This window comes from Macaca thibetana, chromosome 1 (genome assembly GCF_024542745.1).
Source record: "Macaca thibetana thibetana isolate TM-01 chromosome 1, ASM2454274v1, whole genome shotgun sequence".
NCBI lineage: Eukaryota > Metazoa > Chordata > Mammalia > Primates > Cercopithecidae > Macaca > Macaca thibetana.
Window position 1 is genome coordinate 52305735 of NC_065578.1, and position 26190 is coordinate 52331924.

General features: G+C 56.4%; 1 protein-coding gene and 1 pseudogene across 4 annotated transcripts; one reads left to right on the top strand and one right to left on the bottom strand.

The window, feature by feature from the left end:
• Positions 1–845: 845 nt before the first annotated feature.
• PODN (podocan) lies at positions 846–24907 on the top strand. Of its 4 annotated transcripts, none has more exons than XR_007728605.1 (11): positions 846–1087; positions 9365–9731; positions 11087–11180; positions 14134–14198; positions 15390–15499; positions 16722–16878; positions 17095–17210; positions 17770–18427; positions 20100–20283; positions 21394–21604; positions 23923–24907. XR_007728605.1 is itself a non-coding variant. In XM_050803065.1 (11 exons), the coding sequence occupies exons 1-10, from the start codon at positions 933–935 to the stop codon at positions 21575–21577; spliced, it is 2055 nt and encodes a 684-aa protein (XP_050659022.1). In that variant the 5' UTR covers positions 859–932; the 3' UTR covers positions 21578–21604; positions 23923–24907. The 4 variants fall into 4 exon arrangements, 3 of the variants coding, with proteins under 3 accessions (XP_050659022.1, XP_050659041.1, XP_050659029.1); XM_050803065.1 differs by having other exon boundaries at positions 859–1087; positions 20135–20283; XM_050803084.1 differs by having other exon boundaries at positions 923–995; positions 20135–20283.
• LOC126951275 (HIG1 domain family member 1A, mitochondrial-like) lies at positions 12640–12918 on the bottom strand (annotated as a pseudogene).
• Positions 24908–26190: the final 1283 nt, after the last annotated feature.

Consider the following 26190-nt stretch of genomic DNA (forward strand, 5'->3'; position numbering starts at 1 on the left):
TCCTTTCTGAGGCCATCTCTTTTCTATAAAGTGGAGCAGCAGCAGTTCTTCCTTTGCAGAGTTGTGAAGCAGAGCATCATGCATGTGGTATAAGCAGGGCATCATGCATGTGGTATAAGCAGGGCATCATGCATATGGTATAAGCAGGGCGTCATGCATGTGGTATAAGCAGAGCGTCATGCATATGGTATAAGCAGAGCGTCATGCATATGGTATAAGCAGGGCGTCATGCATGTGGTATAAGCAGGGCGTCATGCATGTGGTATAAGCGGGCGTCATGCATGTGGTATAAGCAGAGGCTGCCATGGGGGTGCCAGCCAGTGAAAGGTCTGGAGCTGCTTTACAGGGGCCATTCATTCATTCATTCATTCAGGGTTAGGTTGAGCAAGAGGTCCCACGTGTGACTTATGTATCCTTCTCCCTCTCCAGTGGGAGGGCAGCCAGGTGAGGCAGGTGTGGGTGCCCTGCCCACAGGCCAGAGCAGGTAAGGAGAAGAGGCTTGCTACACAGTGGAGGTGCCAAGTACCACCTAAGCCCAGCCCCATTGCCTGTTCCACCGCCGAAGCCCCTGGCGCCAAACAGTGTTGCTTCAGCTGGTAGTAGTTAATGCTCCTTTACTTGGAAACATTTGCAGCTCCTGGGAGCAATATGGTGGCGTGAGGTCTCTCTGTTCACCCGCCCTGTTTCTCTGTGACTGGGATCTGCATGCCCCCGACTCCGGCCCAGTTTACCATTCTTCAAGGCTCACCAGGCTGTGGGCCCAGGGCCAACAGGGATGGGAGTGGAGGGTGGGGTGGAGCGTGGGGAACTTTTCCGGGAAGAGGCCCAGCAGGGTCTTGGCTGACGGCCCCATTAGCCACGGCCCAGGACCCCAGGGTGGGAGAGTGAACGGAAAGGTACTCGTGCCTGGAGCGGTTGCAACATCCTCTGTAATGAGGCAGATACAGCTCAGAGGCACTGGCTCGAAGGACCCCTCTTCCCAGCCCTTCTTTCAGGTGTGGGGCCTAAAGGGGGTCCAGTTCCAGTGCGGAAGGCTGGGAACTAGGAAGCGTCGTGGACTAGACAGCCCGCCTTCCCGGTCTCCCGGGTAGGGGTTCGGGGGGGCGTGGTGCGGCGGCCGGGGCTAAGAGGGGTCGGTGAGACTGCTCTGCCTCCCCGCAAAGTGGGGCCAGGCCAAGTCCCGCGCGGGTAGGGGGCAGGCCTTCTCCTGCCCGCGCCTGGGGGGACCCTACGCCTGTGTCCGAAGGAGGCCGGCGTCCAGCAGATGCTCGCGGGGGGGTGGGGAGTGGGGGAGGGGGGCGGGAGAGAGGCGGGGAGGAGAAAACCCACAACAAAACTTGCGTCGCGGAGCGCCCTGCTTGACTTGAATGGAAGGACCCCGAGCCCGCGGAGCGCAGCTGAGCCTGGGGGAGCGCGTTCGGCCGGCTGGGCGCGGCTCGGCGCCGGGGCGCAGCAGGTACAGGGCTCTGGCGGCCAGGGTGGGCCGGGGGTCCAGGGGCTGAGCCCGGGCAGCGCACTCAGACTTCCCCGCCTCTCCGGATGGCTCCAGCAGCTGCCTGGGGCGGAGCCGCCGCATCTCACCCCCTCTGTAGGACCCTGCACTGAGGGCACGGCCGGAGATCTCCTCCTCTGGAGTGCGACCCCTGCGCAGTCAGGACTCAGGCAGGGGCCTTCTCCTCTCTGAGCAGAGGCAGGTCCCCGTCCCCAGGCCCCTCCCGCTGCGCACATCTGGAAAGAATCTGAGGGCGGATGGGGGCGGGGGCTGGAGTGGGAGGACTCCGGCGGGCGACAGGGAATGTGGGGGGCAGGTGGAACTGTGTAGGGGCGGGGACCCCTGTCAGGAGAGCCTGGGCCCGGAGTATCCCGCGTCTTTCCACGTTGACTCATCAGGCCCCCTAGCGAGTCCAACCTCCACCTCTTTACAGATAGAGAAACTGAGGCCCGGAGAGGGGCAGAGATCTGGCCTCCAGGGCGTGTCGGCCGCCGGGTGGGTCCCCTCCGGGGCTCGGCTTCCCCGGCCACTGTGCCGCCACAGCTTAGTGCCAACCACTGGCGGCCTGGAGTCCGTCTGTCTGTCTACTCGGCTGCTTCCCAGCCGGTACAACTGGACGGAGGAGGGGGTGGGGGTCCGCGAAGCGCTAGGAGCGAGGTCCGCGCCTTTCTGCGAATGCAGCGGAAGCCCCAGGTTCCAGGTCCCCGAGCCACAGCCCGGCCTGGGGCGGGGGATGAGATCGTGGCGTTGGAATACCTGACGTGCCGTCAGGTGGAAGAGGAGGTGGTGGCGGGGCGGCGAGGCTCCTGGCAGCCTCGGGGGCTGGGGTTAGGAGAGGGAGGAGGGTTAGGAGAGGAGCAGGCGCGGCAGCAAGAGGCGAGCACCCTGGCCCGGGTGCGCGCGGCACTGACTGACCTGGTCCGGGAGGCGCGGAGGATGCGCCCCCAGCGCTTGGAGTGAATTACTGACCTGTCTGCCCTTGGATTACCGGCTGGCCAGGGAAGGGGAAGCTGTGGTCTGCTCTGCTCCAAGAGGCGGCACTGGTGTGAACCGGGAGAGCCCCTGGGTGGTCCCGTCCCCTATCCCTCCTTTGTATAGAAACCTTCCACAGTGGGAAGGCAGCGAGGGCTCATGGTGAGCAAGGAGGCTGGCTGGTCTGCAGGTGCACAGCATTCCGAGGTAGGTCACTCAGAAGAGCCTGGGGACTGCCCTGGGAAAGACCCGTGGGGACTGGTCTGGGGGTTCTGCTCCCTCATGTCCACTCTTAGGGCCCAGGACCCAGTCTACTCTAGCCTCGAGTGCAAGTTAAGAAGTGTCAGAGTCACACGACTGTGTTTCGTGTCATCTGTGAGCGCACACTTTATCTCTTCTGCCTGAGTCTAGGGTAAGGGATTACTAATGGTGGCACTTTTAGGCTTGGTGTAGTCATACATGAAAGTGCTGATCGTGTCCTGCTTGGAACCCTTAATGAGTCCCTGTCACCAACACTAGCATGGTTGTGGAGGCCCTTGGCCACCTAGGCCTCCCACCCTGTTGACCCTTCCTTAAACACACATCCCTCTCCTCTAGCCCCGCCCCTGCCTTTTGATCACACCCTGCCTCTGCTTAGAGGGCTGTTTCTCCCACTTTGTCCACTTGGAGAACTCCTGCTCAGTCTTCAAGGCCAACTCAAGCCTCTGGGCAGGAGTCAGAAGACCCACATTTTACTCTTGGCCTTGGCTTTCACACACTAATTTGCAAACTGGGGGAGTCAGAGCAGATCGTATTGCAGATCTCAAGATCCTTTCCAACTCTGCCTTTCACAAAGTCATTCATTCAGCAAACATTTCCCCAGCATCCACTCCAGGCTTGGGGAGACAGGGCAGGCTCAGCTGAGACTTGAAGGATAAAGCCGGCCAAGGTTGCTGTGGAAGCACCCAGAAACACCCTAACCCAGCCAAGGCGGCAGGAGAGGCCTCCCTGAGCGGGAGCATTTGAGCAGGAGCTTTTTAGGGATGGGCAACAATGCCAGCCCTTTTTGCTTGAGCTCCAAATCTGCAGAATGGGAAGACAAACATGTTGTCCCAGGATTTCTATTAGAGTCAATAAGATGCAGCTGTTTGGGGCCCAGCACCGAGCAGGTGGGCAGTCGATTTGTAAGGAATTTGAGTATAGAAGGAAGGTAGTGCTGGGGGCTGAGGATCTGCCTCTTGATTTGGGTCTCCCTTTCCCTTCCTTCTTCTAGTCCTACCTTAACCTCACACTTTGGGCCTTGAGGTTTGGTTCCCTGGTGGGGGTTGGAGGAGACGGTGGGTCCCACTTACTTTCTCAGTAACAGTAACCCCTGCTATGTCACACCTACTTGGTGCCAGCGGTGACAGGCTGAGCCTGCTATTTCATTTAATTCTCACAAGTAGCTCCCAACTCCATTTCTTAGACTAGTAAACTGAAGCTCGGAGCAGTAAAGTGACTCATCCAGGCTTACACAGCAGTCAGAATTGGAACCCATGCCCTTCTGTCTCTAAAGCTCTCCACATGAGAAACACTGCTGGCTGAGCTGCCCCTCTGTCCAGGGGTCTGAGTTCTTCCTCACCAGGTGGACTTCAAACTCCTGGAGACCAGGGGGCTCCCCTGCTCTTCCCCACACACCTCCCACACGGCTGGGTACACAGAAGTGGCCTTAGGGGGCTTATCTTGCTCCATTCTTAGAAGAGCAAGGCGGGGTACAGTGGCTCATGCCTATAATCCCAGCACTTTGGGAGGCCGAGGCAGGAGGCCAGAAGTTCAAGAACAGGCTGGGCAACATAGTGAGACCCCATTTCAAAAAATAAAAAATTAGCCAGGTGCCAGGTGTGGTGGCACATGCCTATAATTTCAGCTACTCGGGAGGCTGAGGTGGGAGGATCACTTGAGCCCAGGAGCCCAAGGCTGCGTTAGCTGTGATTGTGCTACTGCAGTCCAGCCTGGGTAACAGAGTGAGACTCTGTCTCAAAAAAAAAAAAAAAAAAAAAAAAAAAAACCACAAGCAGGAAAATTTAGATGCAGATGGGTCAGTGGTATGGCCAAGGTCACACAGCAAGTAGGGCTGGACCTGCCCAGGACCTCACAGCCCTGAGAGTGGCTGGCCAAGCTGGAGGGACCACTCTCCATGCCCTGTCTGTCCTTCCTACCTCTCCCTCCATTCCTGCAGTCCAGCACCTCTCTCTCTGCCAGGGTCAGGCCCCCTTAGCCCTCACCCATCCCAATTGCACAGCCTCACGTCCACCCTGTGTCACGCTCCTGCCCTTCAGTGGTCCTCATCTTCCAATGATAAGGCTCACACTCCCTAACCTGGCCTTCACATCTCTCCTTCGTGGCCTGGGCTTGTTGTGGCAACTGTGCCTGTTTGTATCACTCCCAGTCCCTATCCCCCACCAGACACCCCACAGGCACTTGGCTAATTTGTACCCCGCCTTGCTCTTCTAAGAATGGAGCAAGATAAGCCCCCTAAGGCCCCTTCTGTGTATCCAGCCGTGTGGGAGGTGTGTGGGGAAGAGCAGGGGAGCTCCCTGGTCTCCAGGAGTTTGAAGTCCACCTGGTGAGGAAGAACTCAGACCCCTGGACAGAGGGGCAGCTCAGCCAGCCGTGAGTGTTTCTCATGTGGAGAGCTTTAGAGACAGAAGGGCATGGGTTCCAACTCTGACTGCTGTGTAAGCCTGGATGAGTCACTTTACCGCTCCGAGCCTCTGTTTACTAGTCTAAGAAATGGAGTTGGGAGCTACTTGTGAGAATTAAATGAAATAGCAGTCTCGTGAGTGTGAACTGTCTTGCCTCTGGGCCTTTGCACACACTGACCCCCTTGCCTGTATGACCCTTTCCCTTTTGCCTGGTAGTCATCCCTTAGAATGGGATTATAATACTCAGCTTATGCATAAAGCTGCAGACCAGCACTGTCCAGTAGAAATATAATGTGAGCCATAAATGCAAGTCACATATGCAATGCAACATTTTCTAGAGGGGCCATTTTTTTTTTCTTTTTGAGACAGGGTCTCACTCTGTTACCCAAGCTAGAGTGCGGGGGTGTGATCACGGCTCACTGCAGCCTCAACCTCCTGGGCTCAGGTGATCTTCCTGCCTCAGCCTCCTGAGTAGCTGAGACTACAGGTGCATGCCACCTCACCTGGCTAATTTTTTGTATTTTTTGGAGAGACGAGGTTTCACCATCTTGCCCAGGCTGGTCTCAAACTCCTGGGCTCAAGTGATCTACCTGTCTCAGCCTCCCAAAGTGCTGGGATTTCAGGCATGACCCACCTTATCTAGCCAGAAGCCACATTTTAAAAAGTAAAATGAAACTGGTAACATTTATTTCACCTGTTCAAAATATTATCATGTAATCAATATAACAATAAATGGGATTTGATGTCATTAATATTAATATTAATGAGGCATCCTACATTATTTTTTGTACTACGTCTTTGAAATCCACGGACACCACATTTTACACTTGCATCTCTATGTGGACCAGCCACATTTCAAGTACCCAGTAGCCACGTGTGGCCAGTGGCTAATGGAGTGGCCAGTGCAGCTGTGGCTCTCTGAAGGGCAGAAGCCACGCTGAGTCTTCTGTCTGGGTCCCCTGCTCCCCGTCATGCTTGGCCTAGGGGAGAGCAGCGTAGCATTGTTGATGTGATGTGGGCTGGGAGCTCAGCTTTGCCACTTAACAGCTGTTCACTGGCTGACCCCACTGGGCCTCAGCTCCCTGAGTTGTAAAGTGGTGATGATAACATTTTCAGTATGGTGCACAATGTTAATATAAATTCAATATTTTTATGGATACAGTTTACAGATTTTTACAGACACCAAACAGAAGGCGAGGAGGCAGAACAGCCTGCCTGGTGCGTGTACAGGATATGTGAGACCAGAGTTCCTTCCCCTGGATTCTTCTCCTTGGCCTTCTGCCCTGATTGAATTTGGGGCCTAGGCCTGTGCCCACACTCCCGCTCTCAGAACACCAGACTGCAGTGGGGTCAGATGGGCAAGGGGCTGCCTGCCGGCTGTTGAGCTAGCTGTGGAGTTTATAATGTGCTGCGGGAATGATGGTCTGTAGACCGGTGTTGGGGCAGGGGGCAGGGGCAGCAGGGGTGTGGCGGAGCCAGCATAGGGCTGGGCTGCTGTGGGTGCCACTTGCTGCTACCGACTGATCCCTGGAGCCTGGAAGCTGCAGGTGTGCCGGGCTCCCTGGTTCTTTGCTGGGCCAGTGGCTGAGACCTGAGTCTCCATAAACCATGTGGATCTGTAGGGTCAAGCAAGCCTGGCTGCCACCCCTCCTGTCTCCTCTAGGACCTCCTACTCCTTGGGACCCCTTTTATGCTGCCCCGCCCACCCCCAGTCTGGGTGGGGAGTGGTTGTTGGTACCAAGGTCTGCTGCCCCCTCCAGATGGAGGACAAGGATCTTTTCCACCTCACCTGTGTCCCAGTGCCCAGTACAGGCCCAGGCACCATGGGCCCTTACTTCAGATAACTGGCTGAGCCACCAAGTGAGGCAAAGTGGTATCTGAAATCCCACAGCCACCACAGGGCAGCAGGAACTCAGAGGCAGCTACAATGTCTGCAACATCTTCTGGGAGGAGGTGGGCCTGGGATTGGGTCAGAAAGCACACACGAAGGGCCAGGCGAAGTGACTCATGCCTGTAATCTCAGCATTTTGGGAGGATCACTTGAGGTCATGAGTTTGAGACCACCTGGGCAACATAGAGAGACCCCATCTCTACATAAAATTTAAAAATTTGGCTGGCATGGTGGTATACCCCTGTAGTCCCAGTTGCTTGAGAGGCTGAGGCTGGAGGATCATTTCAGCCCAGCAGCTCAGGTTACAGTGAGCTATGATTGCACCACTGCACTCCAGCCTAGGTGACAGAGTGAGGTCTTGTCTTAAAAAAAAAAAAAAAAGCCCAGCAAGATCTACAAGATCTAGACAAGGGAAGGAAAAGGAGCAGGAGCAGAGGATTCTGGAGTGAGCAGTGGTGTGGCAGGGGTGCAGACCATGCGCATGGAACAGACAATTAGTGAGTGGCAGGAAAAGCTAACGTTTATTGAGCACTTACTATGTGCAGTACATGCATTTCACTGACCCCTCATGGTCTTCCCACAAGGATAGTGTTGTTATCATACCCAAGGATGGGGGAGAAAGCTGAGGTTTAGACAATTATAGTCACATAAGAGCCAGAGCTGAGGCCAGAGCAAAGGTTGCAGCTGTGGCCGCTAGCTCCAGACATTAACATCATTGTCAAGCTCCCCGTTTACAAAACCCTCCTAGGCCCAGGGTCTTGCCAGACCCTTCTAGCTGCTTTATGGTCATGGTTTCTGATCTGGTGGTGGGGAGAGAGGCTCAGCCTGAGCCAGGACTTGTGGCCACTCAGCTCAGGAGTGAATGTCCCTCGTGCTGGAGGCATCCCCAGCAGGTCCTTGCCGCCGTCCCTGCTGCTCACTTAGTGCCGCATGTTCCTATGCGTGATTGCTGCAGTGGTGACAGCAGCTCCTCATCACCTAATAGCATCACCTTATCACCTCATCACCTAAAAGCCAGGTGCTTTGCGTCTTACTCCACAGAAGCTGTGTGTTTAGATGTATTATCTGCATTGTACAGACAAGGAAACTGAGGCTCAGCAAGTCAGAGGTGGGACTCAAACTGGGATTTGTGGGACCTGAGAGTCAGTGAACCTGAGCTACCAGCATGTCTTATCACAGCCCAGAGATGTCTGAGTCCCTGTAAAGAGAACCCAGGAACCCACCAGAAGCCAAGCCTACGCCACGGGACTGCTGGGACAATGACATCTTCCAGCACCTTCCTCTGTGGGCCTGAGATCATCCCCTGTGCCCCGTCCTTGCTGGACCCGGGGGCCATGCCTGGGAGTGGTCTCTGGCAGGTGGCAGTGGTCACTGAGCACATCAAGCCCTGGTGAGGGCAGCTGAGGGGATACACATCAGGAATGGGACTTGGGAGGCCATGAGGGCAGCAGCAGCTGTAGTCACTGATGTTTTCTCTGTGCCTGGCTCTGGGCTTGACCTATGTCCAGACACAGAGAGTTGCTCACAGCTCTCTGTGGGAAGAACACACCTTTGCTATTCAAAACCCAACCCAGCTAATGCTAAGCTCTGGGTGAACGCAGTCACGGGGAGCCCCAGGGCATCGCAGTGTCCTCCTGCTCCTCCTCTTCCCATGTTCATAGCACTGAAGTTGGTTCCTAGAAAAGAAAATGCTGATTGCACAAGAGAGAGGAAGGGCATTCTAGGCAGAAGGAACAGCATGTGCAAAGGCCTGGAGGGAGGAGCTATCCCATAGTCCTGTAGAACTGGGGGCAGGCCTGGAGGGAGGAGCTATCCCATAGTCCTGCAGAACTGGGGGCAGGCCTGGAGGGAGGAGCTATCCCATAGTCCTGTAGAACTGGGGGCAATTAAGGGGACAGTTGGAAGAGAGTCAGGACCAAGTCAGGAGGACCTGAGAATGGCAAGCTGGAGAGCCGGGACGCACCTTGCCGGTGCTGGCTCACCATGGCCTGTGGCTGCTGGAGGAGGCACGGGGTCTTCCCACACCACCAGTGCCAGGATAGCAAGGGCTCAGCACAGTCCAGCTCCTGTCTCAGCTTCCCCTTCTAGGAAATAGGGGTACAGACTCCTTAGGGTCAAGCCTGCTGCATGAAGGCTGCAGAAGGTTTTGCAGACCTGCCAGAGGACAGGGCTTTACCTGGTCCCCGGCCTCTGGAGGGCAGCCTGGTGGGGGTTGGGCAGGTGCGGAGGGTGGCAGTCAGTCATCGGCTGGGCTCTGAGGACGGCCCAGAGTGGGCCCTGCTTTGTGCTCGGGAGGGCCCCGTCATGACTTTCAAGGGCCCCAATTGTGTCCACTGTATCTCACAGGTTCCGTCAGCCCTGGCGCCCAGGCGCATCTGACTCGGCACCCCCTGCAGGCACCATGGCCCAGAGCCGGGCGCTGCTGCTCCTGCTGCTGCTGCTGCCACAGCTGCACCTGGGACCTGTGCTTGCCATGAGAGCCCCAGGATTTGGTCGAAGCGGCGGCCACAGCCTGAGCCCTGAAGAGAACGAATTTGCGGAGGAGGAGCCCGTGCTGGTCCTGAGCCCTGAGGAGCCTGGGCCTGGCCCAGCCGCGATCAGCTGTCCCCGAGACTGTGCCTGTTCCCAGGAGGGCGTCGTGGACTGTGGCGGCATCGACCTGCGTGAGTTCCCGGGGGACCTGCCTGAACACACCAGCCACCTGTCTCTGCAGGTGAGGTCCGCGTTGCACCCGTGGTCACGGGGCTGCCCACACACCCTTGGCTCCCATCCCAGAACCCCGACGTTCCCAGCAACCTGTTCACCAGAACCTCCAGTATGTGCGGCTCTCCACTCCCAACCACAGGGTCAGATTCCTGGCGCCCTGGCTGCACCAGGTGACACCCCTCCTGATGTCCCAGTCACGGAGCACTGTGTTAGTACAATAAAACCCCCTTTGCTCACTTAGCGTCCGGGCTGGGCCAAGTGGAGCCAGGCTCTGTCTGAAAATGGACGCAGACTTGCCTAGCAGCTGACCCTCTGAATGCACAGCCACCGTTACAAGGCCAGGAAACCCCAGAGCAATGTAGACCTGACAGAATACTGTGGGGCCTCCTAGGATGGAGTGCTGTCTCCAGCCAAGGGGCAGGCTAGAATTTGGAACCTTGAGAGGTGGGACACAGTGTCCAGACCGGGAGCACCGTGGAGTGCAGGCGCACCCATCCTCGCCTTGTGTGGCCCAGCAGCCCTTGGGAGATGGAGGGGCTGCGGCACCCATTCCCAGAGGCGATCAGGCCCGGTGCGGGAGAGTGACTTGCCTTCCGTCATCCACACTGGTGGGTCTGAGCTGGCAGCTGTGGTAGCCCAAGGCCAGGGCAGCCACTGAGAGAAAGGACCATGCTGAGCACAGCTCTTACTGTCGCTTTCTTTGCTCTTTCATCCACACACCAGCTCTCTCAAGTGCCTGCACTGGGCCTGTGGTCCTGTGTGGGGGCTGCGCATGGAGGCAGGGCTCGGCGTTCCCTGCCCTTTGGGTGCTTATAGTCAGTGGGTGAGGCAGAGACTTAAACAGATAGAGGCACCAGATGGAAATGGAAGGACTGTGTGTGGGGCCCAGAGCAGCCTCCTAATCCAGCCCCAACCCAATCCAGGAAGGCTTCTGGAGGAGGTGGTACCTGCCCCAGCTTTCCATGTGTTCCAAGGGGAAAGGGGACTGCAGGGCCAAGGAGGGGAAGGAAAAGTGGTTTCTGACTTGGGGAGCAGCTGTGGCTGCCTGTCACGAAGTGGGAAGGCTCCAGGAGCAGGTCTGGAGGAGATAGCATGTCGAGTTTGAACTGCCCATAGATGTCCGTGTGTGGGCTCCCTGAAGGCAGGACCCACACAACTGTTGTGGTCACTGCTGTGCCCCAGAGCCCATATCCAGACCTGGCCCAGAGCTGGCACTGGGGGTCTGCTGCCATGGGGGAGAATTCCAAGGGAGGCACCCAGCAGGTGGACTGGATTCTAGGACTGGAGCTACGGGTGACGAATGGAGTCCAGGGCACACCCCACTAGGCTGATGCTGCCTCCTCGCAACCCCCTACCCCCTAGAACAACCAGCTGGAAAAGATCTACCCTGAGGAGCTCTCCCGGCTGCACCGGCTGGAGACGCTGAACCTGCAGAACAACCGCCTGACTTCCCGAGGTGAGGGGCCGCCCAGAGCCCAGGGTCAGGGACACTGAGTGGGGCCTTGGGGGCCTGAACAATGCTGGGTGCCCGGGGGAGAGCTTGGCCCTGTGGATCTTGGGGTGTGGATGGAAGAGAGCAGGCCCGGGCCGGGCTAGCAGTGGGGCTGCATGAGAACCAGCTCCACACGGGCAAGGGGCTCCCTCTTCTTGCCTGAATACCACACGGGTATTTTTCTTCTTCTTCTTCTTCTTCTTTTTTTTGACATAGTCACTTACTTTAATAACAATACATATACCATGTTATCACCATGGAATGTAAATTCCGGTTAGACAAGAGAATTTCACAAGTGTAATAACATTCTGTACATGAAAGTTTGTGTATACTGTCTGGCCAAACCAGCATGCTCATAAGTCATTCATCAATTCCATTACAAGTCATTTGTTTAGTTAAATGTTTATAATTCTTAAGGAGAAAATAAGCAACACACACATTTTTAAAGTGTTCACTTACCTTTGCATGAGTTAAAATACATGATTCTATTTCAAGATGACATTTCAAAATGATTCTAATACAACAGCAGCAAAAATATAATTCTGCAATTACAAAAGAACTAAACTAGAATCCATAAGTTATTTTCATGTTTACAATTGTGATTCTTTAATAAATATTATTACTGTGCAATTCTATCGCAAGCTTTCTAAATTTGGTTTAAACACACACATAGGTAATATCAGTTGTGGGAGGCTTTACAAGTTATATTCCATGCACTTTTGGACAGAGTTCTAAAAGAGCCAGCCAGTCCACAAGACAGATAGAAAAAAGGTAAATTAACTGGGGAAAATAGGACCCTTATATAACATCCAAAACATGAGATTCTGTAGCAAACTGGGAATACGTCAGGGTTACCTGGACAACCCCGGTGCCCTCCCATCCTTGTGTCTCCAACCCTTTCTACTCCTTGCACTTGAGACTCAAAGGTCTGCCTGCCTCCTTGACATTTCCCCTAGACGTCCCTGTCTTCTTTACAACTAATTTCATCTGAACAGTTTAAGAAAGTGGACATCATCAAGTGCATTCAGGTGACGTGTTTCAAGATGTCTAACTAGGCCAGGTGTGGTGGCTCACGCCTGTAATCCCAGCACTTTGGGAGGCCAAGGCAGGTGGAACACCTGAGGTCAGGAGGTCGAGACCAGCCTGGCCAACATGGTGAAACCCTGTTTCTATTAAAAATACAAAAAATTATCCTGGCGTGCTGACGAGTGCTTACTCAGCAGCCTCCGAGCTACTCAGGAGGCTGAGGCAGGAAAATCATTTGAACCCAGGAGGTGGAGGGTGCAGTGAGCTGAGATCTTGCTGTTGCACTCCAGTCTGGGCAATAAAAGCGAGGCTCCATCTCAAAAAAAAAAAAGAAAAAGAAAAAAGCTGTCTAACTAAAACAAGCTCCTCCAACAAGACCAAGAGAGCCTCTCTCCTTCTAAAGCTTAGGATTTGCCCAGAATTCCTGATACATGGACTAGCCCATACCAACAGTCATGGCTCCTACAACAAAGCCTTGGGCTGCCACATGCATGTGGATCAGATGAAGGGACATTTTCATATTTCCCCTGCTCTTCAGTTTGTGTAATCCTTATGCAACAATGGCTGCAAAGTCTGCCATTCCAATGGGACACACGGTGCCTCTAGCTTTCTGAAGAAGTTTGGATCCCTGATCTTCATTATGTGAAAACTGGGAAACCTCTGTGTCTGTTGACATAGTGATTGCTTGAAGAATCTCTCTAGAGTGAGAAAACCTCTTACACGCCAACCAGCTTCTGATCCCTCCTGTGCGCCCCAGGCGGGTGTTTCTAAGACCTGGGGGATGCACAGGGAGAGGCTTCAGAGAAGCTGAGCTTCCGGAACCTTGTCGCAGGTTCTTCGGTTCCGAGGGCCTTTAGGACCCAAGAGTTGTAGAGTCCTCATATTTTAAAAAGATTTTGTTTTTCCTGATCATGAAAATAACATCTGATTGGGATAGAAACTTTGTAAAATAAAATGGAAAGAGAAAATTTCTCCTAATTTTGCCACTTGGAATTAACTACTATTGACATTTTGGTGTATTTGTTTCCATTTTTTAAAAGGCAGCTTTCTTGAAGTATCATTTATATACCATAAGATTTACCCAATTCAAAGGTACAATTGGCTGAGTTGTAGTTAGTGGGGCAGCCATCACCACAGTCCGGTGGTCTTTTTTCCTTTGTGTTTTAAACTCGTGGCTGAACACATGCTATGATATCACAGCCTGCTCTGCGTCTCTTAGCCGTCAGCTCGGCCGCCTCTCTCGCGTTGCTAAAGCCTCTCGTTGACCGTCATCTTACACAGCGGCAGCAGGGTGTTCCGTGGAGAGACATGCCAGTTTATATAACTGTTCCCTCTTGTTAGATAGTGGGTGAGGTCCAGCATCTGGGGGTCTTGGAGCCGGGAAACGAGGGTCAGAGGCCAGCCTGGCAGGGCTCCCGGCAGCAGCCGAGTCCTGACTCATCTGCCAGATGGAGCTGGGGTGAGCCAGGTGGTGAGGAGGCCCAGAGCCGCAGCCCCACCCTGTGTGGAGCCATTCCCGGCCCAGCCCACCTGCCTGTGGACGGGGCTCTGACCTTCTGGGGCTCTCCCAGAGGGGAGCACTTCTTCCTGGCAGAAAAGGGTCAGGCTGGGTGCTCTGCTGCTGGCCTGACCTCTCAGGGCTCATCCCCGCTCAGAGTGAGGAGTCAGTCCCTCAGTAGACAGTAACTGCCTGCTCCTCTGAGCCTGGGCTCATGTGAGCAAGGAGAAAGAACAGGGCTGGGCGGGCCCCGCCAACTGCTTGGGAGGGGATCTGAGCTGCCTTTGCCTCCCCAGTCCTGGCAGGTGGCTGGTGGAGGAGGGTGGGTGCTTGCTATGCTTCCCTGTAGCGTCTCCTTCATCCAGGGCTCTGACCGATGCCTGTCCTTTGAAGGGCTCCCAGAGAAGGCGTTTGAGCATCTGACCAACCTCAATTACCTGTACTTGGCCAATAACAAGGTGAGGGGCTCGAGGCAGGGTGGGGGGTATGCTGCCCTGTCCTCCAGGCACTGTCTTCCCTGAGTTCCATGAACTTTCACCAGGGCCTTTCTAGACTGGCTGCTGGGTCCCTGTTGCTGCTCAGACATGGCCCCGGGTTGGAGGTGGGGAAGACACGGACCCCATGCCTATAACTCAGGACATCAGAGTGTGTCAGGTCATGAAGACAGAAGCCAAGGCCCACAGGAGTGTAGAGGGGGAAGAGCTTGTCCCCACTGGGGAAGTCATACCTGGAGGGCTTCCTGGAGGAGATGGCATTTGAGCAGGGGCATGGAGGGTAATAGGATTCTAGGCAGGGGCCCCAGGGTAGGGGGGGCACTGCAGTACAAGGAACGTCATGAGTGAAGGCACAAAGGTATTCATGTTCCAAATATTTGGTATGCTCCAGAGCGCTGTCCCAGCCCCTCCTCTCTCTCCACTCTCTGGAGGTTACCTGTGCCCTCCCAGACTCCGTCTCCCATCTGCATCATGGCCATGTCCAGTGGCTGTCTCCAACCCTTTCTACTCCTTGGACTTGAGACTCAGAGATCTGCCTGCCTCCTTGACATTTCCCCTAGACGTCCAGTGGAAGGAAGCTACAGCTTCCCGCCCATAGTCCCCAGACCCAGTCCTCCTCTGTCTTCCCAGCTTTTTAAGGGGCATCTCCAACCACCTACGACCCCACTGGTCCAAGCCACAAATGGTGCCTCTGGGCCCTGAGCTTCCTCACCATGTCTAATCCCATTGAGGTCCTCAGCTCTTACCGCACTGACCCCCATTCCTCACCTTGACACTTGCCTCCTCACTTGCCCCCAATTCTTGGAGCAGCCAGAGCAACCTTAAAGTCACACCTATCACTTCTCGGCCTTTTGGCTAAGATCAGGTATAAAAGTCACACCCGCCTCTACCTCTTATCCACTTGGGATGAACCCAGGAGGACGGGCAGGGCAGGGGACAAGTCCTGAGGGCCTTGAATGCCAAGCTGAGTGCTGAGGAGATCCAGAGAGGTCTGGGTTTTGTTTCTGCAGGGGGTGGGACAGGTTTCAATTTGAGAAAGATGGCCTGGTTGCAGGGAGACACAGTGAAGGGGACCCGGTGGTGAGCAGACAGTGGGACCCACAGCTGGCCTCTGCTCCTCCATTGCTCTTTCGGCCCCAACTCTTCCCTTCCCAGCTGACCTTGGCACCCCGCTTCCTGCCAAACGCCCTGATCAGTGTGGACTTTGCTGCCAACTATCTCACCAAGATCTATGGGCTCACCTTTGGCCAGAAGCCAAACTTGAGGTCAGAGGTCGGGGGTGGTCTGGGCTTGGGCTGGGGCAAGGGGAGGGGCTGAGGCGGAGGCGGCCATCCTATGTGAGGCAGAGACAGGCCTGGAAGGAGGCCCTGTGCTCAGGGCTGTGGTGAAGGGACACCCAGGGGCCCTAACAGAGGAGGACAACTTGGGCCAGGAGGCGAGGACAGAGAGTGTGGTCTACAGGAATTGTGGGGAACCAGTGAGGATGTCCCCACTTTCCCAACCCTGGGGGGGGAGGGGAGCATCTTTCAACAGGCAGAACTGCCCTTCACTGAGCTGCACTGGGAGGAGCGACCGCCCCGCGGCATAGGTGTGAGAGAGAGCAGGGTGGTGCTGGCGGGGTGGGGGGCTGCTGGGGAGCCGCCCCCAGGATAGTTTGGGGGCTGGACAACCCCAGTGCCCTTCCGTCCCTGCGTTTGCCGTCTCACTGACTCTCTCCATCTGTCTGAGGACCCCAGGGCCACTGTGCATGGCCCCATCCCACAGATGGAGGTGCAAGAGAGCCCACACAGCAAAACTGAGCTGTGTCTGTCACAGATGACCCTTGTTCCTTATCTTCCCTCCTTCTAGTATGTTGGCTCCACGAAGGCAGGGTCTGTCTCATTGGTCATGTCCACTGTTATGCCCTCAGTCTAGAACAGCTCTGGCATCTTGTATATCTATTTATTTATATACCTCATATATGTATATGTATATATCTATATTTAATATATTATATTACATAATATATTCACTATATATTTGCTGAATGGATGAGGGTCACCTCCTCTGAGACAGACCCTGTGCTGGCACTAGGGCCAAAGAGGCAGGCAGAGATAGGCCCTGTGTTTAGGAAGTCCTAGGAACTCAGAGCCAGGCTGCATGGGGTTGACAGGCAGGGATGAATGGGCCGCAAGTCAGGCAAGGACTCCAGGGCTGAAAGGGTCAGGGGTCCACTGAGACCTTGAAAGGTGTGGGGGAGCCTCTGCCAGGGGTCAGGAAATCCTATTTCTCCCACTAGCTTATGGGACCACCTGTGGTGGGGCACGGCCTCCTTCTGGTCCTTAGTTCCGTTGGCTATGTAGGCAACATCTGAGGTCCTTCTGACTCTCTACTCTTGAGTTTGGATGGAAGGAGAGCAGCCTGGGCAAGGGTTTGGAGGCTCACCAGGTGAGCTGGCTCAGGGCCTAGGGAGCCCAGGTGGGTGAGGACCTGTGCCTCGACCCGCAGGTCTGTGTACCTGCACAACAACAAGCTGGCGGACGCCGGGCTGCCGGACAACATGTTCAACGGCTCCAGCAACGTCGAGGTCCTCATCCTGTCCAGCAACTTCCTGCGCCACGTGCCCAAGCACCTGCCGCCTGCCTTGTACAAGCTGCACCTCAAGGTGGGCAGGGAAGAAGTAAGGAGGGGCACAGCAGACCCCACAGCCAGGGCACTGGGGCGGGGGCCTGCAGGGGAAGAGCTCAGGCCCACATGGGCACAGGTGCCCACATGGGTCCCTTCCTGGTGGCTTCCCAGACTCCTCTCCACACCTCATCCCGAGGCCCTGACCTTGCCCTCAGTCCTCCTCACACTCTCCTCCCTTCCCTTCATCCCCCAGAACAACAAGCTGGAGAAGATTCCCCCAGGGGCCTTCAGCGAGCTGAGCAGCCTGCGCGAGCTGTACCTGCAGAACAACTACCTGACTGACGAGGGTCTGGACAATGAGACCTTCTGGTGAGTCCTTGTCTCACCAGGTCCTTGGCGTGACCACGGGGCCCGGGAAGCTCCTTCAGGGCCAACCACCCAGCCCAGCCCCTCACACACGTCCCCTGCCCACCTTCCCTGGAGAAGGAACTTTAAGCCTTGTGCCTCTGTTGACATTTCTGTCCCTGGGAACAAGAACTATGCAGAAGTAAGGCCTTCCGAGATTCCAGTGAGATAAAGAAGCATTGGCAGAGGCTGGCTTCTTGGTACGAAATATAGACTTGGGCATTCTTGTTGAAGGCAAATACATTTTCATTTTTATAAGGGATCAAGGTAGCCATAAAAGGCTATCAAAAGGTTAAACGGTGGTCTTCAAGTAAGCTCCTGTGTGTCAGAAAATGCCGGATCCTTCCTACACCAGAATATCATTGAGTCAACCCGAGGAGCGAGGACTGAGGGCCCACAGTCAGTGAGCGGCAGAGCTGGGAGGAGCTAGTGGCAATTCCCCAGCCGCTTCTCTTGGGAATCGTGGTGGAAACGAGCACAATGTGGGCTCCTGCCAACCGTCTTAATTCCCTCCCTGCCCCAGGAAGCTCTCCAGCCTGGAGTACCTGGATCTGTCCAGCAACAACCTGTCTCGGGTCCCAGCTGGGCTGCCGCGCAGCCTGGTGCTGCTGCACTTGGAGAAGAACGCAATCCGGAGCGTGGACGCGGATGTGCTGACCCCCATCCGCAGCCTGGAGTACCTGCTGCTGCACAGCAACCAGCTGCAGGCGCAGGGCATCCACCCGCGGGCCTTCCAGGGCCTCAAGCGGTTGCACACGGTGCACCTGTACAACAACGCGCTGGAGCGCGTGCCCAGTGGCCTGCCTCGCCGCGTGCGCACCCTCATGATCCTGCACAACCAGATCACAGGCATCGGCCGCGAAGACTTTGCCACCACCTACTTCCTGGAGGAGCTCAACCTCAGCTACAACCGCATCACCAGCCCGCAGGTGCACCGCGACGCCTTCCGCAAGCTGCGCCTGCTGCGCTCGCTGGACCTGTCGGGCAACCGGCTGCACACGCTGCCACCTGGGCTGCCTCGAAATGTCCATGTGCTGAAGGTCAAGCGCAATGAGCTGGCTGCCCTGGCACGAGGGGCACTGGCGGGCATGGCCCAGCTGCGTGAGCTGTACCTCACCAGCAACCGACTGCGCAGCCGGGCCCTGGGCCCCCGCGCCTGGGTGGACCTTGCCCATCTGCAGGTAAGCGGAAGGGAGGAGGCTGGGCCATGTCCATGGAGGGGGGTACTGGCATGGCTGCCCTGAGCCCACCTGTCTGAAGGGTGAGGAGAAGGGCTGGGTGGTAAGGGAGGTTCCGCTGGTATGGCCAGACTGAGCTCATTCACCTTCAGGTATCTGTGGGGATGCTGGCTAGGGCGAAGCTAGGCCTTAGGGGAGGCAGAAGGTGGGTCAGGCAGAGGGTGTGGCTGGCATGCTAGGGTGAGCCCAGCCCACCTGCAGGTACAAGAGTGAGGGGCAGAGTACAGCTGCTATGGCCAAGCTGAGCTCACCACCTGCAGATACAGGTTTGAGAAGGGCTGTGGAGGCAAGGAAGGTCATGGCTGCAGGTAGGGGCCCCAGGCTCAGGGGGACCAGGGGCCAGTTTAGGTGGTATGTATGGGAGAGTCAAGCTCACCCCTTTGCAGGCACAGGAGTAGGTGTGTGGAGAAGTCTGGGCCTTGGGATGGGAGGTAGAGGGGCCAGCTTGAGCTGTGGGCCCACCTCACCAGTCTGCAGAGGGCTGGAGGTGGGGATCTACTCATGCTTTCTGGGGCTGGCCAGTCGATGTGGCTGCTGTGACCACATGGTCAGAATTAGGCAGGGATGCCTGGGCGCATAGTTCACTTTGGTAACAAAACCCCCAACTCAACCAGTGTGGGTGAAAGAGAAATCCACTCTGTACGCTGGCTCATGCCTGAATCTCAGCAGTTAGAGAGGTCGAGGCAGGAGGATCACTTGAGCCCAGGAGTTCAAGGCCTGCCCGGGCAACATAGTGAGACCTGGTCTCTACAAAAAAATAAATTAAAAAAAAAATTAGCCCGGTGCAGTGGCATGCACCTGTATTCCCACTTACCCTGGGAGGCTGAGGTGGGAGGATCACTTGAGCCTAGGGAAAATAGAGCTGGCAGTGAGCTATGATCGCACTACTGCACTCAATCCTGGATGACAGAGCGAGACCCTGTCTCAAATTAAAAAAAAAAAAAAAAAAAAGGAAACTCATCAGAGAACCTGGGCGGGAAGGTGGGGTGCTTCCAGGTTAGGGGCCGCCCAGTGGCTTCAGCAGCTCCCTGTGGGAACCCACTTCCCTGACTGTCCTCCCCTGGATGCCAGGCATGTGATGATCGGAGAACGGCCTGGGGCCTGGCTGTTGTGCTGGGGTCACTGTGGGTCTTACGCCCTTGCTCCTGGCCTCTGTACATGTGGCCCCTGAGGTCCATAAATGAGCAGATCCACCCGAGCACCTGCCACGGCCCCATCCAGGGCCAGTGGGGCGAGATTCAGAGTCTGGAGGAGCCCTGGGCTCTGCCCATTTGAGATCTTTGGGAATGACAAAGTCTAATGGGAATGACAAGTGTGTCAGGAGGTAGGACTGACACCCAAACGTCTTGGCTGTGAGTTTATGTGGGAAGGCACAAGAAGCTGGGTAGGACATTCATCAATTAGAATACTGGTTTGGAGTCAGGCACACCCGGCTACAGCCTTTTACGGGTTATGTGATCTTGGAAAGATCACTGAACCTCTCTGAGCCTCTATTTCCCAATCTGGTAAGTGGGGATAGTTATAGACACCCCCTCCTCCACACAGGGTTGTTGTTAGATTTAGATAGGCTGGGGACTTGGTGGGAGTTTTGTAAGCTGTTAAGTGCTTTGCACAGGTGGGAGTCCCTGACTCCCTTGGTCGCCCCTGCAGCTGCTGGACATCGCCGGGAATCAGCTCACAGAGATCCCCGAGGGGCTCCCCGAGTCACTTGAGTACCTATACCTGCAGAACAACAAGATTAGTGCGGTGCCCGCCAATGCCTTCGACTCCACACCCAACCTCAAGGGGATCTTTCTCAGGTAGGAGGCCACTCGAGGCCCTGTACACACCCCCGTGGGGTCTGCCCCAGCTCCAGCGGGACAGCTGATGCACGTGGGAACAGCTTGGCTCCACTGCTGACTGTGTAACCACGGCTCAGCTCTCAAGGGTGGGGACAGTCTGGCCAGGCCTGATGTGGTTCCTAGGTTTGTCAAAGGGCTTTGGAAGCGTTAGAAACCAGTGCTCACGGGTGTTGTGAATGTTACTGTGGCAGAAAGGATGCCGGACAGCGTCTTCCTGGTTTGCAGCTGAGAGCGCTGAGGCCCTGAGAGCGCAGGTGACTGCCGTGTCTGCAGTCATCCAGGCTAGGCCCGGGCCTCACACTCAGGGATAGATGTTCAGGTCCTCCCTGGGTTCTGGGGCTAAGAGATGGAGATTTGGAATGATTCAAGGGATGCAGCTCCCTGAGGATATGAGGGGCTTCCATCCAGCAGAGCCAGGATGGTTCTTCCCAGCACTTCCCATAATCCCTGCCCCCAAATCAGAGAGAAGGAGACAGGGCAGAGAAGAGCAGTGTGTGCTCCCAGGAGCTTAGTTGCCCAGAAGGCCCAGGGCTTGATGACATCAGGATGGCTTGACATGTGCCTCAGGCATCTGCAGGGGAGCTGAAGCACAGAGAGTGAGGAGCCTGAGATCAGAGCCACAGCCTCCACCTTCCCACCCCTGAGTGTGGCCCTGGCCCGGCTCAGCGCTGGCCTTGCCTGTGTGCCACTCCACATCAGGCACTGTGGTGACCCCTGGCTACCGCGGCCCAGGAGCCTCAGGCCTTGGGGTTAATGCCAGGGATGGCATAGAGACAGCCCCCAAAGATGTGGCTTCCAAAATAACAGTGAGACTGTGTGCAGAGAGAGACCCCTCACTTTGCAGAGACTGGCCCAGTGCCAGTCCCACCCCAAGCTGCGGCTGCCCTGACCAGCCTGTACCTTCCATCATGCACCGTGCTCTCAGGCCCTGGCCTTTCCCGCCTGCTGCACCACTTTCCAGGAGGGCCGTTCCCTCCCCTGTTACCTTCTGGAGAGGCCAGTTGGGGGAAGGGAGGGTTCCTTGGGGGTTGGGCTCCTGGCACTGACTCCGCCTTGACGCTCCCACAGGTTTAACAAGCTGGCTGTGGGCTCCGTGGTGGACAGCGCCTTCCGGAGGCTGAAGCACCTGCAGGTCTTGGACATTGAAGGCAACTTTGAGTTTGGTGACGTTTCCAAGGACCGTGGCCGCTTGGGGAAGGAAAAGGAGGAGGAGGAAGAGGAGGAGGAGGAAGAGGAAGAGGAAACAAGATAGTGACAAGGTGACCCAGATGTGACCTAGGTATGTGGCCTGTGTGGGGCAGCACACACTTCTGCTCACTGCTCTTTCCCCTTCCTGATCCCGATATAGGGGTCTTTCCGTCCATTCTTCACCCTCCGGCCTCTGCTTCATCTGCCCATTTAGCAAATTTATAAGAGCACTTGGGATGTACCAGGCCCTGAGTGAAAGATTGACGCCTACGGGAGGCCCACATCTTCCAGAAGATTCTCACCCAGGGTGTGGGTGCTGTCAAGGGAGTGCCCGGGGGGCACTGAACATGTGGGTCTGGGCTCAGGAGTGAGGTCTGGTCTGGAGAGAGGGCTCCAGGCATTGTCAGCCTTGAAACAATCACTGAAGCTGCAGGGAGCTGGGGAAGCTTGCCGTGAAAGAGTGAGTGAGGCGGGCAGGCAACGTGGGAGAGGAGACTGAGACAGAGAAGTTAGGAAAAGAGGTAGGAAAACCCCAGACTGCCATGGCCAGAGGGCGTTTGCACATGTATGTAACACAGTGCACATGCACACAAATGCACACGGATGCACCAACACACATACATTCATGTGCACGCACGTCTCAACATGTACACACATCCACAAACCATGCACAGGCAGAATACACACACCACACTCATGCACACAGACACACATACACGCTTGTACTCCATGACATACTTGCAGGCCTAGACTATGTACATACTTGCACACACATGTGTACATGCATGTGAGTACATGCACACAAAACACCCATACGTACCCACACACGCAGGCCCTTACGTACACACCTGCCTGCCCACACGTACACATGATGCGTGCATGCACAGGCCTGTCTAGAAGTGGGGGTCTTGGCTGTGTCAGTGCTGCTGAGGGGTTGAGGGGGCTGAGCATTGTGGAGTGCCCACTGGATTTTTCCACCTGGAGGTTGTCTGTGACTTTGTAGCCACAGGGGAAGCTGGGGTGCGGAGAGTGGCTGGAAAGGAAGTGGGTCCAGGCACTGCAGACAAGCCTTTTGAGAAGTTTGGCTGTGAGAGATGAGAGAGGGCAGAGGTGGGAATGGGGTGTGAGGTTCAGGAAGCGCTCATTTTCTGAGCCTCACAGGAAGCAAAGGCCTCTCGAGGGAAGCCCTGTGTAAGGGGCTCTGGGAAGATGCCCCAACGCACACATGCATCTTCCACACGCATCCTCTTAATGGAAGGGGCCGGCTTGGGTGCTGGTGGGAAGAGACTGGCCTGGAGGGGGAGTTACCGATGTAGGAAAGAGCTGACTGTGAGGGCCCCCGTGGGAATGATAGAAGTTGCTGGCTTTAGCAGGAGGGACAGAGGGCAGGGTGGCTGCTGTCACAGGTAGGTTGGTAGCTTGGTGGCCGGATGTGAAGCCATGTCAGCCGGATGCCTCCAGTCTTCCGTTTTCTCTGTGCAGCAGGGAGGTGCTCCGCAGACCACAGGTATGGAGAAGACGGACAGGTGGATCCACCCACAGCTGGGTTTTCAGCCAAGAGTTCAGGACAGGAGGGCAAGGAACAAGGGAGTGTGTTGGCTGGAGGCTGGCTGCAGGCGTGGGTCCCGGGATCAGGCTGGGTAAGGAAGGAGGTGCAGACAGGAGGGCTGGTGGGCAGGGACTCAGAGAAGGATGTTGGAGAGGAGCCAGGAACGATGGTGTGGTCTGAGGAGAGAGGAGAGGTGGTGACTAGTGAGCCAGGCTGGGGGTCACAGGGCCAGGGCGTAGCTGTGGGAGGGGCTGCTGGGCCACTGTTGAGTGTTGACTGAAGTAGGGCCTGGGGCAAAGAGGAACCAGAGGGGGCTATTGAGGGCCACTTGGGTGGGTGACAGAGGGAGCCGGGAGAGGGGCGCAAGTTGATGGCGAGAGAAGAGTGTACACAGGGGTGGGTATCCACACGTGTGGAGGGACTGGCAAGAGGCTGAGCTTGGGGGTCACCTTCCTCAGCTCCCAGAGCCCGGGAGTATGAAGGTGGAGCCGTTCTCTGAGGCATTGTCCTCACACAGAGTTGGGGTTGGCGACAAGATGACGGGCCATTCAGTGAGGACACCACAGCCCTCATGAGAGGGGCTATGGAGTCCTGGGGTGGGTGAGAATCTGCTCCATCTCAGGTCAATGGAGTGGGGCTCTGGGAGAGGCCCCAGGGAGTGGCTGGTGGGACCCAAGGGCCTTGTGGCATGAGCGCCCCACTGGTTTTGGGCTCCCAGGGCCCACGCTCCCTCCCTCCTCACAGTAGCCTGGCCTGTCCAAAGCGCCTCCAGCAGGGCTCCCACAGCAGGCCCCCCTCAGGCTGCTTGGGGTGGCGGGTTTGCCCTGAGCTAGCCCCTGACTCTCTTACTTGTTCTGCAGGACGATGAACTGCCGGACTCCTTTGTGCAGCACACGCCGGTGCGCTGAGCCCCCTACTCGGCTGTGCTCACACAGACACACCCAGCTGGACACACGGGCATCCCACATGCCACAGGCTGACAGTCTCATATCCCCACCCCTTCCCGCAGCATGTCCCACCACCAGACACGTGCACACACGTCACACCCTCACACACCCAGCTCAGCCACACACAGCCCGTTACACACTGCCCTCCAAACCACCACAGTCTCTGCCACACACCCACTACCACTGCCACACCCTCTGAATCATGCAGGGAAGGGTCTGCCCCTGCCCTAGCACACACAGGCACCCACTCCCTCCCCCTGCTGACATGTGTATGTGTGTGTACACACCACGCACACACATGCACAAGTCATATGCAAACAGCCCTCCAAAGCCTATGCCACAGACAGCTCTTGCCCCAGCCAGAATCAGCCACAGCAGCTCGCCGTCTGCCCTGTCCATCTGTCCGTCCGTTCCCTGGAGAAGACACAAGGGTATCTCCATGCTCTGTGGCCAGGTGCCTGCCACCCTCTGGAACTCACAAGAGCTGGCTTTTATTCCTTTCGCACCCTTTGGGGACAGGAGCCTTCAGGACTGCTGGCCTGGCCTGGCCCATCCTGCTCCTCCAGGTGCTGGACAGTCACTCTGCTAAGAGTCCTTCCCTGCCACGCCCTGGCAGGACACAGGCACTTTTCCAATGGGTAAGCCCAGCGGAGGCAGGACGGGAGAGCCCCTTGGGTGCTGCTGGGCCTTGGAGCAGGAGTGAAGCAGAGGCGATGGGGCTGGGCTGAGCCAGGGAGGAAGGGCCCAGCTGCACCTAGGAGACACCTTTATTCTTCAGGCCCGTGGGGGAAGTTCCGGATGCCTTTATTTTTTATTCTTTTCTAAGGAAAAAAATGATAAAAATCTCAAAGCTGATTTTTCTTGTTATAGAAAAACTAATATAAAAGCATTATCCCTATCCCTGCAGCCTGTGGCTATGTCTGTGCGTGCTTCCTGCCAGGTGCTGGGCTGGTGCCAGGTGGAGGGGGCAGGATACAAGCCCCTCAGCGCCCCGGCCAGACCAGCAGGCATCAGTGGAAAGTTCAGTTCTTGGGGCCCGCAGAGTAGCTGCACGGGCAGGCATCCCGGGAGAAGAGGGCATAGCCCCCGGTGATGGGGCCTGGAGGTGTGTGCAGATGGCCCACTTGGGAATAGTAGGTGAGGCCTGAACCAGCACACACGGCCTATGAGCTCACTGTGCATTCCCAGAGGTGGAGCATCCAAGCAAAGGACCTCCTGGGCTTTGGGCCTGTTAAGGGCTCACCTGGAGGGTCACGGGTCATCTTCACTGAGGGGGCGTTACCAGTGGGTTCTGTCCCTTAGAGGAGAGCAGGGGACTGGAGGCAGGCCTGGGAGCTGGAGCAGGGCTGACGTGGGGGCCCAGGTCTCTGCAGACCTTACCAGGAAAGAGCTAACAGATGCACCCAGTGTGCTCCCCACCCCAGGGGGGGGCAGAGCTGGGAATGGGAGAGGAAGCCACTGGGAGGTGGTACCCAGCTCTGAGCTAAGAAGAACCTCTGATGGGCAGAGCTGCCCCACGGTGGATTGAGATGCCCGGGAAGTGGTGACCTCCCTGCTGCTGGAGGTGTGTGAGGATGCGCCTACCAAGTCCACTAAAGAGCAGACTCCTGCCTTGTGCTGGGACAGACTCGATTGCTCAAGGAGTCTCAGAGATGTGACACCGAGAAGGGGCTGGTAAGCCTGTCCGCATGAAGGTGGAATGACTCATTGTATGACATCTGACCTCTCCCAGGTGAGGAGGCCTCAGTGAAGGAAGGATGCTCTCATGGAGGCCTACAGCCCCCAGCCCTGCAGTGGGAGGAGGTGTCCTGGGGTCATGCTCTTCCCAGACTCCTCAGACTCCGCCCCTGGGAGGAGGGCGGAAGGAGTTCAGGAGTGGGGCGCTGGGAGCAGGTGCCCTCCTGACGCTAGTGAACTGGGGGAGGCCTGTCCCCTCCCTGGAACTCAGTGTCTTCATGGGCATCATGGTGCAAGCCCCTCCAGACCCAGGAGCTGTATCTTCTCCCCAGGGCGTATCTGGAACAGGCTGTGTGGCCAGGACCCTTCTGCGTGCCCTGCAGGCCTCCTGGAGGCAGCCTGGGGTGGGAGAATGAGGGAGACCATCTGGAAATGTCCCTGGGCACGCCCCTCTCTAAAGCAAAGCACTCACCACAAGGAGCCAGACTGGGAAGGAAATGTGTT

What these genes read in the sequence shown, in the direction of transcription:
- PODN (XM_050803065.1), top strand. Translation starts at nt 933, where the DNA reads ATGAGGCAGATACAGCTCAGAGGCACTGGCTCGAAGGACCCCTCTTCC. An exon ending in CCGCCTTCCCGGTCTCCCGG is followed by an intron (nt 1,088 to 9,364) that starts GTAGGGGTTCGG and finishes TGTATCTCACAG; the next exon opens with GTTCCGTCAGCCCTGGCGCC. An exon ending in CTCAAGGGGATCTTTCTCAG is followed by an intron (nt 20,284 to 21,393) that starts GTAGGAGGCCAC and finishes ACGCTCCCACAG; the next exon opens with GTTTAACAAGCTGGCTGTGG.